Source organism: Manihot esculenta, chromosome 7 (assembly GCF_001659605.2).
Source record: "Manihot esculenta cultivar AM560-2 chromosome 7, M.esculenta_v8, whole genome shotgun sequence".
NCBI classification, from domain to species: Eukaryota; Viridiplantae; Streptophyta; class Magnoliopsida; order Malpighiales; family Euphorbiaceae; genus Manihot; species Manihot esculenta.
Genome location: NC_035167.2, coordinates 32511910 through 32532348, shown reverse-complemented (window position 1 = coordinate 32532348; position 20439 = coordinate 32511910). Strand labels below are relative to the sequence as shown.

General features: G+C 32.6%; 3 protein-coding genes across 5 annotated transcripts; 2 read left to right on the top strand and 1 right to left on the bottom strand.

Annotated features, from left to right (window-relative positions):
• Positions 1-621: 621 nt before the first annotated feature.
• Positions 622-3568, top strand: LOC110619733. Of its 3 annotated transcripts, none has more exons than XR_006351304.1 (4): positions 642-981; positions 1422-1461; positions 2221-2582; positions 2851-3527. XR_006351304.1 is itself a non-coding variant. In XM_043958595.1 (3 exons), exons 1-3 carry the CDS (start codon positions 926-928, stop codon positions 3454-3456), a joined length of 702 nt encoding a protein of 233 aa, XP_043814530.1. In that variant the 5' UTR covers positions 622-925; the 3' UTR covers positions 3457-3568. The 3 variants fall into 3 exon arrangements, 1 of the variants encoding a protein (XP_043814530.1); XR_006351305.1 differs by having other exon boundaries at positions 654-981; positions 2221-2318; positions 2851-3542; XM_043958595.1 differs by lacking the exon at positions 2221-2582 and having other exon boundaries at positions 622-981; positions 2851-3568.
• A 1071-nt stretch (positions 3569-4639) lies between these two features.
• Positions 4640-13653, top strand: LOC110619320 (delta-1-pyrroline-5-carboxylate synthase). The gene is made up of 20 exons (XM_021762678.2): positions 4640-5125; positions 5284-5355; positions 5447-5550; positions 5715-5817; positions 5970-6131; positions 6939-7216; positions 7696-7846; positions 8029-8193; positions 8401-8478; positions 9044-9133; positions 10654-10740; positions 10861-10947; positions 11056-11152; positions 11255-11358; positions 11515-11590; positions 12175-12325; positions 12448-12516; positions 12734-12800; positions 12884-12954; positions 13296-13653. The coding sequence occupies exons 1-20, from the start codon at positions 5063-5065 to the stop codon at positions 13435-13437; spliced, it is 2217 nt and encodes a 738-aa protein (XP_021618370.1). The 5' UTR covers positions 4640-5062; the 3' UTR covers positions 13438-13653.
• Positions 13654-16486: 2833 nt separating this feature from the next.
• On the bottom strand, positions 16487-20261 carry LOC110618496 (uncharacterized protein At2g39795, mitochondrial). Its single transcript, XM_021761635.2, has 4 exons — positions 20002-20261; positions 18171-18541; positions 17020-17360; positions 16487-16926 (listed from the first exon to the last, which is right to left on the bottom strand). Exons 2-4 carry the CDS (start codon positions 18435-18437, stop codon positions 16767-16769), a joined length of 768 nt encoding a protein of 255 aa, XP_021617327.1. The 5' UTR covers positions 18438-18541; positions 20002-20261; the 3' UTR covers positions 16487-16766.
• Between the last annotated feature and the right edge of the window lie 178 nt (positions 20262-20439).

The following is a 20439-nucleotide window of genomic DNA, read 5'->3' as shown; positions in this document are numbered from 1 at the left end:
TTTTCTTTAATTATATAAATATTTTTATTAATTAATTTTTATAAAAAAACATATTTTTTTATAAAACAAACATAGGCTAAAAATGAACTAAAATCTTATAAATATAATTCCAAGTACTGTCTATGGGCATATTTATCTCTTTAATAATGTAAAACATTTTCAAATTAACTTTATACTTGAGTTTAGTGGAAACAAAAGTATTATTCTCATTTAATTAAATATTCAATTAATATAATAAATGAACTTGATTCGAGCTTCATCCAATAACTTGGCTTGAATTCATTTTGAAGTCACTGGGGAATCAGACTTGATTACTTTAATACTCAAAATCCCTAATAAAGTATTTTAAAAAATCCCCAAGTTGAATTATCACCATTTTACAAAAGCTAATTGGCACTAGAAATTATTACATATAATGATTTTGAGAATATAAAGTAAAAATAAACAAAATTGTAAAATTTTAAACAAATTTTATTTTAACTAAACATGTCCTGATGGGACCATACTCTCAGCAAGTGTTGAACGGGCCATAAAATTCGTTGTCCAGTTTGGGCCCAAAGAAGACAAATTTTATCCTTAACACGTGGACTGCCCGAGATCCGGTGGGGACCTGCAAAACGGCAAAAGTACGTGACGTTTTTAATGGCGCATGCATTCGTCCTTTCCCAAAGTTGAGCTCGTACGCTGGTCCCTCGTTCGTCGGTCAGTTCTCTTTCGTCTTCGGGTTTCAGTTTCCTTCAAAACCATGAAAGGGCTCCATTTTCCAATCCAATCCAAGTTTTGGAATCTAATCTCAAGATTATTAATTTCTCTCAATTTTATATTACGTTTAATCCGCAATGGCTATCTAAAATCCAAAAAAAAAAAAAAGTAAATAAAGAGTTGCCTTCTCCCTGTTCTCTGTGCTGGATCTCTGACTACATCTATGGAGGAGTCTTACAGCAACCTCCGCACGAATCTCTCTCTCTCTCTCTATTATGTGTATGTACTTTTATCTATTTAGCATTGCTTAGGATTATTCTTCTTGTTTCAATGTTGCTACTGTTATTCTTTTTTCTATTATTAATTGTTGTTTGTTTGGCATTGTGGGTTTAATTTTGAAGTGAACTTGATCCTAATCAATTGCATTATCTGGATTGGTAAGCTTATGATTTTGTTTAGAGAATTCAATATTTTTTGGCTTTTGAAACGAAAGTTTAAATGTGTTGAAGTCAATGGTAATGCAAGGACAAATGCATGCTTAATTTTGGAATTTTGCGGGTTAAAGAGTTAAATATGAGCTATTCTGAATTGATAACTTCATTTTTATTTCTCTTGATTTAAGTGAAGTGTATGAATCTCGTTTATACAAAATATATTGGGGTAATTGGGTTTTTTTGGTAATAATGTGATTTTTCCCTTTTTCCCTTCTTGCTTTATAGGTTGTGGTCAGCGAAGGAAAAAATACCACCGCATATGAAGGTACGAGCTTTTGCTTGTTTGATAAAAATGTTTGTTTGGATGTGTTATTGTAGATTATTAATTCATGCTTAGAAGTTACTTTATTTGTGACCTAAGGTCAAGAGTTCGAGCCACAAAAACAACCTCTCTGCAAAGCAGGGGATGGCTGCTGAGCCCACAAATGTGGGATTGCTTTATCCACTAGTTCACCTTATTTACTTTCTGCACATCATTTTGCAGATCAGTAATATATATTTGAAATTTTATTTCCAAAATAATATTTCTAGCATGAGGTAGCTGGGACTGTGTATTGTTCTTAACTTTCATTATGTTTACGCAAGTACTAAGTAGGTTCTCGAACAACATGCAAACGAGGATTTGCATTAAATTATCTGCAGAATCCTTACATGATATGCACACATCACATCCTTTGCATTATAGATTTTCTTGTTGGCTTCTTTAGTAATTCTTTTAGCTAACATATGAACAGGGCAATTGTTTTGCATTGAAGCATGAAAACTAATAGCCTAATGCAAAAGTTGGGGTTTTGTCATAATGGTTTTGTAGATTGGCATAGTTAGGTTCTTGGTTTTCAATGAAAGGCAATTTTGAGGATACAAGATAGATATGAAACTTGCTCTCTTTGAATTATCAGCATTGTCTAGTTCATAGTTTCATTTAGAATTTTTTATGTTTCATTGAATTTGAAGATTCTTTATTCAAGTTCTTTGCTAGCTAGTGAGAGGATGCAAAATGTTGATTTCTTATTACATATGGCAGATTGCTCTCACCAAAAATGGAACTACTGGAGGCAATTTAACATCTCTTCTTGCCCCTGCAGAAGGATTTGGGCAACAACCACCAAACAATTGAAAATGGTTATTCAATGTATCTCATACACAAAAAATTTCAATGTGGATACAGACATTGTCATAAACAGAAAGATTGATGCAAAACCCTGAAATATGAGTTTGCCATTTTCCCTCTTCTGCTTGCCAAAAGTATTAGAGAATCTTTTTTTCTTATATCTTTAATATGAGGGGGAGGTGGGATGAGGAATGTGTAATTGTGTATATTCTTGAGGAAGAGGATTTGCAAGTGTGACATCAAAGATTATGCGCATGAATACTGTCAGCATAGAAGTTAGTTGCTTCCTAGTTTTCTAATAACTTAAAAGCTTGAAAAAGAAGTTTAACATGAAATTGTGTTGTTTATCTCTTTTCCTAAAGCACCCCCTTCTTTTATTTCCCTTCCCCCTTTTACAAGTCACTAGTGCTATGCCATGGATGAATAAATAAAAAATCACGAGACTTTGGATTCAACAGTAAATTGGGGTAAAGCATGCGTAGACATATTTCTCATCAGTATTCAGTATGCTAATTCATAATAATTTTTTTTTCCATGTGTTAGACAAGGGTTTATCTGGTTTCCACTACATTGGTCTTTGTGCTGGCCTCTCCCAGCAATTGCAGCACCTACCTCATGCTAAAACACACTGAGAGCTTTGCATCTTGGAGCTTTGACGTTGGATATGTAAATATAGCAGCATGCGCTATCTATAGATATGCCATTGTGGTACCATTGGCATTTTACTTCTTGCTTCCATATCTCAGAACAAATGCTAGCCTTGTTCTGTTTTGTTGTATATGGGGCTATTCACTCTTCCTTTTTATTCTGAGCTCTATAAGTGCATGCCACAACTGTAGTGTTCCTTTGATTTGTTTCTTCTGCCTTTTTTTTTTTTTTACTTTTTTAATGAAGAAACTCATTTGTACCATATGGAATATTTTCAGTTTCTGCTGGTTATTCCAGTGGAGGCACTCTGCTAAATCATTATACTCGATGTTGGGATTGACTCGGCATGTTTTGTTGCTGTCAACCTCAAGCCTTGTGTTGATGGGAATCTTTCAATTGTGGTGTTTGCAACAATCTAGCTCTGGCAATCTTCATCAAAGCCTTGTTCTTTTCCTAAGGCTCTTACTCTTACCACGTGCATCTGCAACTTCAAAACATTAGCCTGAGTAATTTTTCTGGGAGATGAGAGGGCTTTTTACTGTTTTAAATTGAAAAAAATAAAAAAAATTTTCAAACCTTGGTTCGAAAAATTTTTTTTTTGAAATCAGGTGAAAATTGAGTCTACTGCACTTGAAAAGTACGGTAGAATCTAATGCATTCTTAGAGTACGGTAGAGTCTAACGCATTCTTAGAGTGTTGTAGAAAAAAATAAATTAAAAAAAATTATATTACCGCACTTCAAAAAGTATTGTAATGTGTTGCCGCACACATTTTAAATTTTAATTTTAATTTAATTAATATTATATTATATATTATTAATTTAATTTATTTAATTATATATTAAATTTATGTAAATATAATTATAAAAATTATATTAATATTAATTATTTATAATATAATATTATATTTATTATATTTATTTTATTAATTATATAATTTAATTAATTATATATTAAATTTATATAAATATAATTATAAAAATTATATTAATATTATTATAAATGTTAGTTGTTTTAATTTATTTATAAAATAATATTATATTTTTTATTTTATTATTTTTATTATTATAAAAAATCTTTAAAAAAAGTTTTTTTTTTTTCAATTTGAAACGGTAAAAAGCCCGAGATGAGAACCCGACACGTTTTCTTAATAGTCTGAGTTGCTCTGGCAGCCTGATACATTATTATTGTTGCTAATGGAGTTGTTGGATTGTGTTGGATATGGACTTAGCTCATAGCATTTAGCAGAAAAAAGGAAGTAGATGAGAAAAGCTGGTTAGTAAGTTCGAGTTTTGCTGTAATTACCCTTTGTTACCAATCTAAACTGCTGTCAGCTTCAATTTTTCCACACTTGAACTTGGCTGTGTAAATATACAAATGACCCAATTTATATAAGCAGCAAATTGTCTTTGTCTCTAAGCAAGCTCATTCATCAAAGCAGACCAATTTTGCCTACTTTTATTCGTATAGCCAAGGTCTTATCATTATCATCATCGATTGTTGTTACTCAATGTGATAAAATTTGCTACGCAGATCTTTTTCATGACAAAAAAAAAAAAATCTAAAACTATCCCTATGCATTGAACCGAACTTGTATCTGATTTGATTCAAATAGATACCTAGTCTTTGAAATTGAAGCATAATTACACCGTTTAGGCATTTTCACAAACAGGTGTGAGTCACAGGTGCGCCCCATCCCGCCACAAATCTCTCTCGGTGACAAGCGTGACGCAGAAATCATAATAAGAGGTTACAGATTCCTTATTCATGGCTGCAGCTGACGGAAGGCCCACAGATTAAAAAATTAACAGAGTGCCACTGTTATTGGTTAAAAATGAGAAGCCTAACGTGGACGCCTATTGAGAAGCCAAGCAAGAAGACGGGACACGGCTCCACGTTTTTCGTCGTTTTCTTTCTCTATATCCATCGCTTCTCTCTGTTCAGAAGCTCTTCACCTCTTCACCAGTGAAGCCCTTTTCAATCCGTATCTGTCTGTTTGTTTTTACCTTTCCCGAGTCCTGTCGTATTCTTAGCCGAGTCCACTCGGCTCTTACCCTTCCCTTCTCTGAAATTCTCTCTCTAGGAGAACGAAGCTCTGAGTTTCCACCATGAATGGTGGCTTGGATCGGTCTCGCGCTTTTGTCAAAGACGTTAAGCGTATCGTTGTCAAGGTCTCTCTCTCTCGCTCGCTCTCCCTCTTTGTGTGTGTATCTCCATTTTCTTTGATTTTATATTATTTGAAATGAAAATTTTGTAATTGAGCAAATTATAAGGAGGAATGAGAATTTTTCTGGGTATATTTACTGAATTTTAGATTTGGTTATTGAAGGTTGGGACTGCTGTTGTGACTAGAAGTGATGGGAGATTGGCGCTTGGAAGACTAGGAGCCCTTTGTGAACAGGTAATGCTGATAGGTTGTTTGCCTGTGCATGCAGACTGAATTTATTTTGGGAATGTTAAAAATGATCGCTTCTTTTTTCTTTTAAATGCAGATTAAAGAGATGAACTCTGAAGGCTATGAAGTTATTTTGGTGTCATCAGGTGCTGTTGGCATTGGTCGCCAGAGGCTCAGATACCGGAAATTAGTCAATAGCAGGTTCTTCCTCGCCTTCTTTTGGTTCATTGAACTTGGTGTTTGTATAATAGTTTGTTTAGTCTGTGGTAGGGCTATCATTGTTCCATTTTATACAGATTGAAAATAATGATTTCTTTAAGCTATTTGAATTGGATTGTGCATGAAATATTTCGCACACATTGCAGCTTTGCTGACCTCCAAAAACCACAAGTTGAAATGGATGGAAAGGCATGCGCAGCTGTTGGACAAAATAGTCTGATGGCTCTTTATGATACATTGTTTAGTCAGGTGGCTTTTATTATTTGTTCTCTAGTTGATTCTTTTCCCCTGAGCATCTACATATATAATTGTCTACTCTTTTCAATTAACATTTTGTTCGCCAGCTTATCCCCCTTTTCCTTTTTCTAATTTTAAGCCTATCCTGTATGTTTTGGGTGCAGCTGGATGTGACATCAGCTCAACTTCTTGTGACTGACAATGATTTTAGGGATAAAGAGTTTAGAAAGCAGCTTGATGAGACTGTGAAATCACTGTTGTCTCTGAGGGTTATCCCTATATTTAATGAAAATGATGCTGTCAGTACTAGGAAAGCTCCATATGAGGTATGTTACCATCCTTTGTTAACTTTGTTGTTTGCTAAAGTCTCAAGTGCCTCTTATCCTTCCCCTTTTCAGGATCTATCTTTTCCGATGTTCATATGCTTGTGTACGGAAAACTTTCATTATCAATTCCAATATGCAATTCTCAATCATATTAATCAAAGTTAAGAAAATTAAGACTCTTACTTGGGCCAAACACCATGAGATGATAATTGTTCACTACAGATATAACATTCTTAAAGTTTCAGAAATTTTATAATTGGATCCAGAGGTTTCTAATTTATCTCATATTTAGAGCAATGGTAATTTTTTCTTTGAGCTAATCATCTATGAGTGTTATTAGCCATGAAAATCTAGAAATGGAAATTGTAATATATTCTTACCTATTTTAAATTGATTCTTCTAATCGTTTTTCTAATTCTTACTTTTCTTCTTCTCCTCCTCTCTCTCTCTCTCTCTCTCTCTCTCTTGCTGAACTTGAATGCTTCACCTTGTTGTTAATGCCTACAATGGATTGAGATTAGTTATTTTGGGAAGAAATGTTCCTTTTTTTCTTCCCTTCTCTTTCATACATATAAACATTCATTTGTGAACTAGGCTAATTCATGTTTCTCCTTACTTATTCAAGCATGTTTATTCTTTATTTGCTCAGCAAAATGGCAAGCACGTATTTCTTTCCTTGATTTTTTAAACTCTATCATCTTTTTGTGTTTCCTTGATTCTTACCCCTTAAGTCATTTGCAACCTACCCAATATTTCTTGACCTAATGTAGTATATATTTATGGTGGTTATCATGGAAACTCATGCAGGATTCTTCTGGAATTTTTTGGGATAATGACAGTTTATCGGCTTTGCTAGCTTTAGAGCTAAAAGCTGATCTTCTCATCCTGTTGAGTGATGTAGAGGGTCTTTATAGTGGTCCTCCAAGTGACCCACGCTCAAAGCTGATTCATACATACATTAAGGAAAAACATCAGGGAGAAATTACTTTTGGTGATAAGTCTAGGGTGGGAAGAGGGGGCATGACAGCCAAAGTAAAAGCTGCTATCAATGCAGCTTATGCTGGTGTCCCTGTTGTTATAACCAGGTATACTTGTACTCTGTATTTTCGTACATGGTTCAAGGAAAAGAATTTAGATTTTTGTTTGATGTCATAATTTTTCCCTACATTCAAACGGATTGAAAGTATTATAGCATTTGATCACAACTAAAGAAATGCCCTGCCATTACTATGAAACATAAGCTTCATCGTTATTGAAAGTTTCTTTGTTTTTAAAATAGCCAACTCTCTTTTTCTTAAGGCTTGTTAACTTCTTGTTGTTTTACCACATATTGTGCTCTCAATCACATTTGGTGGATGTCCCAATAGAAAAATGGGAGGGAGGAAGGATTGGAAGAGATGTTTGGACATCTTTTTCCTTATTTTTGAAAATTAATGTTTTATTCTGGGAATTTTATAGATTTATCTTCTTAATCCAACTGATTTGAGCGTTTTGCACACTTGATACTGGCTTGAGCTTGTTATTTCCCTGGATATGCAATGATTTCTTGGTTTTCCTTTTGAAGTGGGTATGCTCCTGAGAACATAATTAAGGTCCTTCAAGGAGAGTGCATTGGCACTCTCTTTCATCAACATGCGCATTTATGGACCCCAGTTAAAGACTTTGGTGCTCGTGCAATGGCAGTTGCAGCAAGGGAGAGTTCCAGACGGCTTCAGGTAACAACAATAGATGTCTGATGTAGGCACATACAGTGTTTTTTCTTGTTATAGATATAGGCATATACAATGTTTTTTCTTGTTATAGATATAGAACCTTTTTCCACTTTGCAAATTTACTTTTTTGCTCCTTAACTTTTTAGCATTCAGCAGCTTAACAATGGTAAATTCTTGCTTTATAGGCATTGTCTTCACAAGAAAGGAGAAAAATTTTACTGGATATAGCAAATGCCTTAGAAGCTAATGAACAACTGATCAACGTTGAAAATGAAGCTGATGTTACTGCTGCACAGCTGGCTGGATTGGAAAAATCCTTGATATCACGGCTGGCTTTAAAGCCTGGAAAGGCAAGACACTGCTTGATCTAGTTTTGCTTTATTTGAATTCTCATTAATTTATTTCTCATTATCACAATTGACTTCTGGTTTCTGTCCTGATTGGTTACCAAGTTATGTTGATATTTTACGTAGCACTCCTTTTTTTTTATTTTGTCTTTGTTTCATCAATCGCTATTTCACCTTTTTTGGTTTTGAAAAAAAATATTACCATGACAGATTAAAAGTCTTGCAAATTCAATTCGCGTGCTTGCAAATATGGAAGATCCCATTGGTAATGTTTTAAAAAGAACTGAGGTAATCACTTGTATCCTTTTGGTTTGTGATTTTTTAAGGATCTCCATTCAGGCTTTGGGTATTTTAATGGAGAAAGACGTTTGAGTTCTATCTATAAATGGTAATTGGCACTTCTGGAAATTGAAGTGCCACAAATTAGGTCTTGGAGTGAAGAACTTATGACTCTGTACAAATTGTAAAATGAAATACTGTTTACTCTTGTTTTGTGAAAATAACTTCTATGTGGAAAATATTTTCCAAGAAAATAACTCCTTTCCATTATGTGGTTGCATTGTAAAAAAATAAGGATGCTAATAAATTTATGTATAGAATAACTTCCTTTTCTTGAAAAAAAAAAAGTAATTTCCTCAAAATGGTTTGATTTTCCTTTTGATTATTTGATAGGAAAATATTTTCCGTTAACCAATTTTCCTAAGATCCTTGAACATCAGAAACTGCTGGAAATTTTTTTTTCTGGAAATATTTCCCTTGAAGCAAATGGAGCCTTAAAGTTTTGCAATTAGTTATGAATCACATTGTATTGCTTATTGATTTATGATGTTTTCATTGAATTTTGTATTTTCAGCTTGCTGATGGACTCCTCTTAGAAAAGACATCATCTCCTTTAGGTGTTCTTCTGATTATCTTTGAGTCTCGACCTGATGCACTGGTGCAGGTACATAATACATCTTTGAATATCATTTGCATTAGCTAATAGGATATGTCAATGAGAATGAATTTATGTTTTTTTACTACCATGCGATAATTGTTGGTGTTGGGATGAGGACAGGATAAAGTGAAATTCTCACATTCAGATCTTATAGTTGGTACTCATGTTAAAGATCATCTTGGTTTATTCTTTTCATTTTGTTCCTTGCTGCATGGGTTTGTGTTTGAGTAGGCAGGCAATATTGTGGATGTGTATCTGTCTGCAGGCTGTTATTATGCTGTTGATTTAATAATAAACAGAATTATCAATGTGTTGCTTAAAAAATTGGAGACATGTACCAGCTTATTTATAGTCTTCATACTGACAAATTAAAGAGTAATATTCCACTTTCTTCTGAAGTGTTGAACATTTCATTTCAAATTAAAATAAGGCAAAAGGTTTCTTTAAACCTTTGACAAATTTTCAGTTGCTCATTTAAACTCCTAACTAATCGTTAATTAACAATTAACACTTAAGTATAATGAAAGAAAATCAAATTAAGCAGGGGCAAAACACGTGACCTGCAATAAAGAGACCGTTATCTCTTTCTCTCTCTCTCTGAAGTCTGAAGAAAACTGATGGCATCTTCACTTTCTAGCTTAAACTCTTCTGTGAATTTCTACAGGTTAGTTGGTATGCTTTTTGGAAAATTAAGTGCTTTCTTCAGCAAAGAAGTTGTTTCTCAGTTTCTATGAAGGAAAGAAAAGAAACTGCAGAGAAAGAAATAGAGGAAAATAAAATATATTGTGATTGAAAAGATGAAAGAAATAAAGCATCACTAATAGGACAAAATTCATCAAGCAACTATTAAAGATCATCAATCCACTCAAGTAAAAATTTTAAATTTCTTTTTCAAGGTATGATAATTATAAGCCCCAAAATTGTGACAGTATCAAAAACATTAGCGGGGGCGATCCACTCACCGTTGGGGGAGTAAGGAGCAATGGTGGCTTGAGAACCATGGTTGCCATAGATGGAGATATCGAGGGTTATCGAGGTTGAGGATGAGTATTGCTGGTTGTTGGTGAAGAGGATGGATTTGGCATTTGCAAGAGAATATTGGCATTTGCAGAGGAAATTGGATTTTTAAAGGAAGATTTGAGTGAGAATGGAAATGGCATTTGCGGAGGAACCAATTGCTTAATAACCATGGTTTGAGAGAGGATTGACATTTGAAGAGGAAATGGAGATTTGATTGAGAATGAAATTGCATTGTGCAGCAGGAGAAAGGTGAATAAGCGATCAATAAAGATGGGTAACGGTAGGGTGTAATGGGAATAGACATTTTGGGTTAAGTGTTCATTAATGATTAATTAGGGTTTCGATGGACCAAAAAATTTATTAGAGGTATAAGTGAACAATTGAAAATTTGTTAAGGGTTTAAAGAGACCTTTTGCCTTAAAAGAACTTGTTGTTTGTATATGTTTGCACTATCAGTTCTCTGTATTGGTTTTTTGCTGCTTGTAAACTTTTTATGGTTTCAATAGATATCTTCCCTGGCAATTCGAAGTGGGAATGGGCTCCTTTTAAAAGGAGGAAAGGAGGCCAAGCGGTCAAATGAAATTCTGCACAAGGTTTGGTGCTTTCATGACATGACTACATGATTAACTCTGGAAAAATATAATTGTATTTTATTTGGTGAAAGTCAAACAGAATTATGTCTCATATTTTGTTTTTCTTCATAAAATTTACAGGTGATCACTTCAGCCATCTCAGAAACTGTTGGTGGAGGGCTTATTGGATTGGTGACCTCAAGAGAGGAAATTCCTGATCTGCTTAAGGTGGGTACTCTTCTACAGCCAACTAAATAAAAAATGTGGACTTTTATAATGATGTTTGATACTTAGAAACTAAAACGAAGTCCTCCTTTTTCCTTGATGCATGATCAGCTTGATGATGTGATTGATCTTGTGATCCCAAGAGGCAGCAATAAACTTGTTTCTCAAATCAAAGCATCAACTAAGATACCTGTTCTGGGTCATGCTGGTGAGATGGATTATTTTTGAAATCTTATATATTCAATATGATGCTTGATCAATTCTGGCAATATTATGGATTTCATAGTAAAGCTGTACTTTTGCTACTCAGATGGAATTTGTCATGTATATGTTGATAAGTCTGCTAACATGGAAATGGCTAAGCGCATCATCTTGGATGCAAAAGTAGATTATCCAGCCGCCTGCAATGCAATGGTGATTTTTGTAGCCATGTATTTTATTGTATTCATTTTTATTGCTGACTTTCATGGGTTATAGTTGTGTACCGTGTTTTCTGAATTCACATTTTTGAATGCTCTTTCCTTGTTCATGACTTTGCACATTTCCTTGGCATTGTCTTGCTATACATAGGAAACCCTTCTTGTGCACAAGGATTTGGTACAGGCTGGTGGTCTTAATGAATTGACCTTTGATCTTCGCACTGAAGGTAAGGAGTTTTCCCGGATGAGCAACATCCCTTCATGGTTGTGTTATTTTCAGAGCCTTCACTTCCATTTCTCTTCTGTCAGTATGTTTCTTAGTTCAAAACAGCCTTGAACAGAGGCAAAACATGCGAGCTTGATGACAGTCCAGTTATCAATATACTTTGTTAATCTTTTAGTGGTTAGCAAAGCTTACCTACAATTTTATGATGTGAATTAGATGATATTTTGGGACATATATTTAATGGTTATACAATTACAGGAGGTAGTTGATTGAATTTTATATTTAGGCTGCAGTTGCAGTGCAAGTTACAACTCTCTTCTGCTCTGGAAGACTCATTTCTGTTACTTTGTATATAATGGATAACCAAAGGTTTATTTTCCTTAAAATGGGGGACTCTAATTCAGTAGATTCTAGGCAATATTTGCTTTTATTATTTTTTTTATATCCTCTATTTACTATCCACCACTAATATGTATTGTAAACTTGGATGTGGCTTAACTCTCGAGCTTCTAGAATGAATAATTTACATGATGTACTAATGTTATTCGGAGAATCTGACTATAGCCGACTTTACTTATTTTTCAGGGGTTAATTTGTATGGCGGACCAAGGGCAAGCAAGGAACTGAACCTTCCAGAAGCACATTCATTTCATCATGAGTACAATTCTATGGCTTGCACTATTGAAATTGTTGATGATGTATATGCAGCCATTGATCATATACATCAACATGGAAGGCAAGTTTCAAAAAATAACTAGTCATATTTCTTATTCTTGGATTCTTTGCATATAAATGAAGCTTTGGTTTTGTAGAAGATTTTCTTGGAGATGTTCATATTCTTTCTTAATCTTGTTGCAGTGCGCATACTGATTGTATCATAGCTGAAGATCATGAAGTTGCAGAAGTTTTTCTACGTCAAGTTGACAGGCAAGTATACTTTGCGATTCTTCTGCTTAAAGTTTCTCATGTTCCTCTTTAGTTGTTCGCATGCTTCATGTTCTTCATGTTATCTGGAGGGCAAAATTTAACACTATCTTTGTACTGTCTTTTTATCCAAAATTATTTGTTCCGTGCTAATGGACCATATGTTCTTTCTTTAAAATGGCACATCTAAGTCCTGTTGCTTGTAATTTTATGTTTTCAGTGCTGCAGTATTTCATAATGCAAGCACGAGATTCTGTGATGGAGCTCGATTTGGTTTGGGTGCAGAGGTAAAATATGTTCTCACAATTATTTTGGGCATCAATTAGGCCTTCATGGTTCTCATAATTGATTCACATTGATGACTGAGTAGGTCGGAATAAGTACAAGTAGAATTCATGCCCGTGGTCCTGTCGGAGTTGAAGGATTGCTAACAACAAGATGGTACAGATATCCTTCTGATGTTCATTTGTGTAGTTATGACTTCAATATTCTTGCCATTATCACTGGGAATCACATGGAAAACTCATTCATATTGATAGATCTATATCAAGGAACATGCAGCAGGAGAAATCATAATCACATGATTTCTTTTTCAAAGCAACTAGTTATATAATTTTTCTAATATGCATATCCATTCTTTTATGAGGTTCTTGGTCATTATCTAAAGGAAATTAATATTCGTTTCCCCTAAGCATTCATTTGAGTTTCTTTCTTCCAAAATGAATCGTTTGAGATGAATCTGTTCTGATTTGTAATGTCTATCATCTTACATATGCACGCAGGATTCTAAGAGGGAGCGGACAGATAGTGGATGGTGATAAAGGGGTCATATATACCCACAAGGATGTCACTTATAGTATAGCAAATGGGTGTATACCTCCCTCGCTCCAAAAAGAAGAAAATGGATGCATTCCCACTCACTGAAAATGTTGCCTCTTTTTATTTCAATTTCAGTCAGTCCTTAGCTTGTGCTGCTTCTGAAGTCCCATCTCATACTGTTGCTTCTTGTTCTTGGGCAGTTTACAAGTCCATGTTATTTTCTTGATGTGATTATCAATAATTGGAAATGGCTGTTTTTTTTTTTTTTCTGAAATGAATTGGAAATGGCTGTTTATTTATCGAGTTTCTGGGTTAGCCTTCCTTCTCTTAGCAGGATGGAATCATCATTTTTATACTTTATAAAGATAATTGGAACATTTTGGTGTTCTTAAATGTTCAAGCATTCGACTGTTTGGATTTAAGGCCTAGGCTGTATACAGAATTATAGCCTCATTGATAAAAGCTTGAAGAAGAGGAAAATAGTTATTTCTTGCAAAAAATTGGGGAAATTCACCATGCTCTATTTTCAATTTTTCAATTAGGCTAGTATAAAAATTTAAAAAAAATTCGAGAAATTAAGATTTTGGTAATTTAAAAAAATCAAATTACTGAGATTTAATTTAATTAATTAAAATATTTCTATAAATAAAAAATTATATTCAAAAGTTTTTATAATTTAATTTTGTTAATGATTTACACTTCATTTTCCCGTTGGTTACTGTAGAAAAGATCTAATTAGCCTCATTCAAAATAAATTTCCAAATCAAATTAAGAAAAAACCAGAAAAAAATCACCAATCCAATTCCAAATGATTTTGCTGCCTCTTTCCTTGTCCACTAGGATTCAATTCTCAACTTGCTTGTTGAGTTCTCAACGCTTGTATTCAAGGAAGAGGACTTAGAGGTCCAACAAATTATCGAAGATGAACCTGTTCAATTTATAAAACTTTTGGCAAATCCTCAGAACGGAACAAGATCAAATTCATTTTATTGATTCCTCTCTCTCTCAGCTTGTTTTGATGGACATTCATAAGAAATAAAAAGCAATGGATTTTCTCAGTGTTACTTCCAAAATTATTTGTCATTGCAGTTTGGAAATCCTCTTTATGGCTTTAGAGTAAACACATGGCTTATCCCTCTATTAGCAGCACAATCACCTTAATTTGGTATCTTGGTCTAGTGAGTTCTTGTATCTTGGACCTATGTGCTGCAAAACAGCAGATGAGAGACAGGATAGTGATCGTAAGTCATTCCTTATTCACAACTTAATCATTTGTTGGAATTGCCATTTTCAGAGGCGTTAAAGATGTAAAACATATTAGAGTTAATCCAGATACATAATATTTGGGTGGGAGTAAACATCACAATCATGAAAGATACTTCCAATGCAAGCTCTAAAGTAGACACCAAGATCAATGGATTAGATAAAAAGATTTAGTAAGTGAAACCGACTGAAAGGAATTATTATTGATGAGAGTTGTGCTGCTCATGTAAGTTCTCATAAGTATCACAGGAATGGCTTTTAGGATTTTAATTCTGCTCTAATTATGAATTATAAATAATTTTTTACATTTTGGATGCAGAATGTTATGTTGCCACAATTGGTATTGTTAATGTAGGAGGGTATTGTCGTCGATCCAGTTGGTCCATTTGTTTGTCTCCCACATTTGCTTGGAGAACGACGTGTCCATCATGTGAAAGATCTATTTTTATTTCTTTATTATGGAAAGGGATTTAGGATATTATAAATGTTTCTGATCGAATCAAATTATATCGATTAACAAGAGAAGTTCGTATGTCTTTACTCAAAATTAAATAATAAGATTTTTTTTTAATATAATTTTATATATATATATATATATATATATATATATATATTTTAATCTGTTAAGTTAAAATTTAAGAACATGATGAAAATTTGCTCTAAAAAATTGTGATTCATAATTTTTGAATTAAATGAGAAAAAGAGTTAAAAAAATAAATCAGATTAAATATAGGTTCAAATTACATTTTCTTTTACTCGTTACTCTATGTTCTTATGTCTATATTAGATTCACATAATAACAATCCTTTTAAAATTAGTAGTACCTTTCCTCTATTAATAATATTTTTCAAAAATCGAATATTAATTCTCTTCCTGAAGTGTAGAGGATTTTATTATTATATCTACCACTTGTTGATAGTTTTTTTTTTTTAAATCTTTTTTCTGGTTACTTTTAAAACGAGTGAAAATTATAGTAATCTCTTGGTTCATCAATTTAGTACTTATGGTATCATAAAAGTTCATTTTCATATTCATATTACCACCTATAATCTAACTGATACAATGATCTTAAAAAATCTAAAGAAATAATTCTACTTTTAACTTGAGAAATCTACATAAGATGGCCAAAAAAACTAAAATTGTAAAATATAATTAAATTTATGAAAAAAAAAAATCAAAAGAACTATGCCTATTTATCTAGAAAAAACATTTGAAAAATTGGTGCAGACAAAGAAGGCCTCTCTTATTTCTAGTTTGTCTCTTTGGGTAATAATAAGATTATTTTTAAAAGAAAATTTAAAAATTTTCTAAAAAAACAAAAAATAAAATTTCATGCAAGTTATGGAGAACTAAAAAGATAATAATGAATACTTCCTCTAAACTTTAGTCTTATTAATTATTAAATTAGATATATTACATTATAACTATGGAATGGTAAATTATAAAAATTTAAAGCATTATTATTTAAACTAATAATCAAAATTATTTTAAAATTTTTTTTCTCGTTGCTTTAAACATTTTAGAATATAAATGAAATAATTACATTTAATGCATTTATTAGATTTTAATTAATTATTTAATTATATCCATCTTTGTAATAATTTTTAAATTCGAAAATAATCATTTGTAAGAAAAAGAAATATTTAGTAAGTATTTGAGCCATCAACCTGACTGTTAATCACTTTCTCAAATCATGTTAATGGCGTAGGATACTAGTGCTCTTTATTAGCCCATTATCATCAAACAAGTTGAATAAACTCTGAGCATGCTTTTCAAAAAATTTAACATGACAATTTCTGCAATACTATTCTGTTAAAGAAGTAAAGGCTATGCAGTTGAAGTTTGAAAGCAACAATCTGAAAATAGGAAACCGAGAAAACCTAAAACCAGCTTAAAAGACACAAATTAATCTATAGAAGAATATTTATGCCAGAACAACGTAAATATACTTCCCAGTACTGACGTCATTTCAACATTGGTTCTTGGAATTCAATGAACTTACGATGGGATGCTACTCTACAAGGTGGCTATGGGTGAAGGGTATAAAAGCTGGTTACCATGACAGTGTTTGCAGGGCAAAAAGACTTATGCTTCTGTGAATTTCCTGAGCTTCTTCAGCTGCTCATACAAATTTAGACTTTTCAATCATGTGAAAATTGGTCCCAGAAGATTTATGCTTCAATAAACTTCTTAAGATTCTTCAACCACCCCAAGAATTCTCGACTGTCTTTGTTGATCATGTATTCGTGCAGGAAGTTGGTTGTGCTAGGCTTTATTCCTCTAATCTCCAGGTACTTGTGAAAAGCCTTCCTCAATTTTTCATCCAAGTCACTGTCAAAAAAAATAGACAAGAGAGTCTTGTTATAAAACTGACTGAAGAAAACCCTCACACTGATCACTACTGGTCGAGTAAGTGTAGCTTACTGGAAGTTAGGCCCTGCATATGCAGTTTGATCTTCTTGACTTTCTAGATTGTTAACTGATAAGCTGTCAATTGCAATCTCGTCGGGATAAGCAACGCAATGGAACTCTAGAGAAATTCCACTCCTTTTAGAGACAGTAACAACCAATGGGATGCTAGATCGGGCTGGTTTCTGAATATCATCAATTTCATCATCAATTTCATTTTCTTCCCCTGTAACAAGATCAGGCATTAAAACATCCACCTTTACAAGTTCACCTTCATATTCTCTTGTCAGAATTACAGTTTGTTGCCCTGCATTATCATCAATCTTGAAAGGGAACTCTTTTGGAAGCTCTTCAGCCTATTAAGCACATATCAGAAAACAAACAACACAAATGATCACAAAATGCTATTTTAAATAGGCATATATAAGATTGAATTAGGCCTAGGTTTAAAACAAACTTCTTTCTGAAAAGGACTATGCTTGCTCACCAGATAAGCAAAATCATAAAAATAAAAACTTAAACCCATACTTGACAAAGCTATGTCTAATAGAGTGCTAGGGAAATGCAAATTTCACAAAATTTTTATGGAAGTCAATTTCAGGGACTCCTTTGCAAGTCCATTGTTTGAATCGACAGAAAATGCAATCAATTATAACAACATATTAATTTCTTTAGGAGCCTTCAAAAGGGGGGGATCCTCTCTAGAGGCTTGCATGGATGGTCACCTATCAAAAAAAATGTTCAAATTTCTATGAGATGTAAATATTAAATCCCAAATTTCGATTTCACCTTATCCCTATCGATTATCAAAGACCAATACAAAGCAAAGATTACAGTTCAAAGGTAAGTCCAAACTAAGCTGAGAACTTTGAATTGTAATATTCCAATTTTTTGCAATTCAAGATCAAGTGCAAACACATCATGCAAAATCTCATTTGTTCCCATTTATCTTCAGCAATAGAACACATAATCAAAGATCAATTACATAACTTTCTACCTTTGAACTAAAACAATACACAGAAAACAGAGATAACCGCACAACTGCGCCCTTAAATTGCATAGCCTAAAATCACAGCCCCTTTCATAATTTTTCTTTTAATTCCTTTCATTTTCTAAGCAACAAAACAAAAACCCATAAGCGAGAAAAATCCAAAACAAGTACTTACTCGGTCGTGATCATCAGTTTCCTGAGCCACCTTGATCTCGGAGTCAATGACTCGGAGAAGTAACTCAGTCGAACTCTGCTTCTTAGCATCACTTGCCGTAGAATAGTATTGTAGAACAACAGACGGTACTCTGTGAGAATAACCGGTATGGTTGCTGACTGGGGGGAAGAAGGCAGATAGGTTATTTCCGTGACCTCTCCGAATGATTCGACTCACTACCGGAGCCAAATTGGACGCCGATTTGCGGATAATTGCAGAAAACGCCATTGCCTTCTTCAGGGTTGGGTGTGGAGCCGATGAAGTGAAGCTTTTTAAGGGTTTAGGGTTTATACGTTGAGCTTGCTTTTAGCAGAACCTCTGCAGTATTAATTCTATGGTAGCGAGATAAGTGACCACTACACTGCTGCCATGTCATATTTGAGAGTAAATAAAGAGAATTGCTAGTGTTTTTTTTTTTTAATTTATAATTTAGTTCATAAATATTGTCATTATTAATAAATCAATCTTTATATGTTTTTAAAATTTATTAAAACGTTTTTATATTTTTTTCTCAATAAAATAATTTTTCGTTCTTTTTTATGTTAAAATTAGATAAAGAAGAAACTTAAAAATTTTTAAAATTTAATTTTATTTTAAATAAAATTTTTTATTTAGTCCTTAGATATTATTATTATTAACAAGTTAGACTTTATATTTTTAAAAATTTATTAAAATATTTTTATCTTTTTTTATATCTATTAAAATATTTTTATAGTTTTTTTCCATCAATAAAATAGTTTCTATATTTTTTTATATCTATTAAAATATCATTATCGTTTCTTTTCGTTAACGAAATAGTTCATTCTCATTGTAGTCAACGAAATCTTCTCTCACTGTATTTTTAAAAATCTATTAAAACGTTCTTATCATTTTTTTTTATTAACGAAATAGTCCCTCTCTTTTTTTTTTCTCTCCTCCTAAGAAAAAGAAAAGAAAGGAGGAAGAAGAAGAAAAGAAAGGAGGAGAAAGGAGGAGAAAGGAAGAGGAGGAAGAGGAGGAAAAGAATGGGAGTAATTTAGTTTTTTATTATATTTTTAATAATAAAAATAGATAAAAGAACTATTTCATTGACGGAAAAAAAAATAGAGACATTTTAATAGATTTTTAAAAATATAAAATTTAATTTATTAATAATGACAATACTTAAAAATTAAATCGTAAATATCCCTTTCTTTTTTAATATTTATAAATTTTTAATTAATATATAAAAATAAAATAGTATTTTAAATTTCACTATTTCCTCCAACTTTTTGTGGGGACTAAATCCTTTTTCATTACTTATCCATAATTTAATTGTTTTAATTATTTTTTATGTGGATAAACTTATATATATATATATTCCTAAATCCTATTTTTAAAAAATATAATTTTTAATATATTAAAAGGATATATTTATTTTTTAAACAAATAATAAATATATCTTATTATTTAACCAATTAAAATTTTTTTTTTTCATTCTTTTATTAATAATAATTTCTATTTTATAATAATATGAATATTTCATTATAAAAAAAATATATGAGATAAGAAGTTAGCAAGACGACCTCTGTTTTTAATACAAAAAAATAATATAATAAATTTAATCACAAAAATTGTTAAAGGAAAGGGAAAAAACTATACAGAAATGAATCGTGGAGTAGATTGCCTATCAGAAATGAACACGACAGCACATACGACAATAGAAAAATAGCAGAAACCGAAATAACATTGTTTTTCCGATGGCACATCGACATATGGAATAGCAGCAGCAGCGGCGAGAGAGAGGGATAGAGAAAGCAAGAAGATAACGTACCGAGATAAAAAGGATTGGATTAGTAGAATTTGTTATAGAGAAAGGGAAATCGATCCAAGCTTTCTAGTGTATTTTCTGCTTTTGTTGCTTGGGTATTTGTTTCTACGTCTTCCCCTTTCATCAGTGAGCGTGTCGCACTAGTGAGCTGAACTGACTCATGTACAGGGACGAGGAGCGCGTGCACGCCCATCAAAGCCCACAGAAGCAGGCCCTCGTTGAGCTCTGTTTGAGCCACAGGGTCAGGGTGGCCTTTCTGGAGTGTACAGTGGTTGGTTCTAGAAATTAAGGAATACTGGAGAATTGTCTGTTATTAATTTTAATATTTATAAATTTTTAATTAATATAAAAATAAGATAATATTTTAAATTTCACTCATTTTCTCTTGATTTTTATGTGGACTAAATTTTTTTATTATATTCAAATGTTATTTTTGTTTGA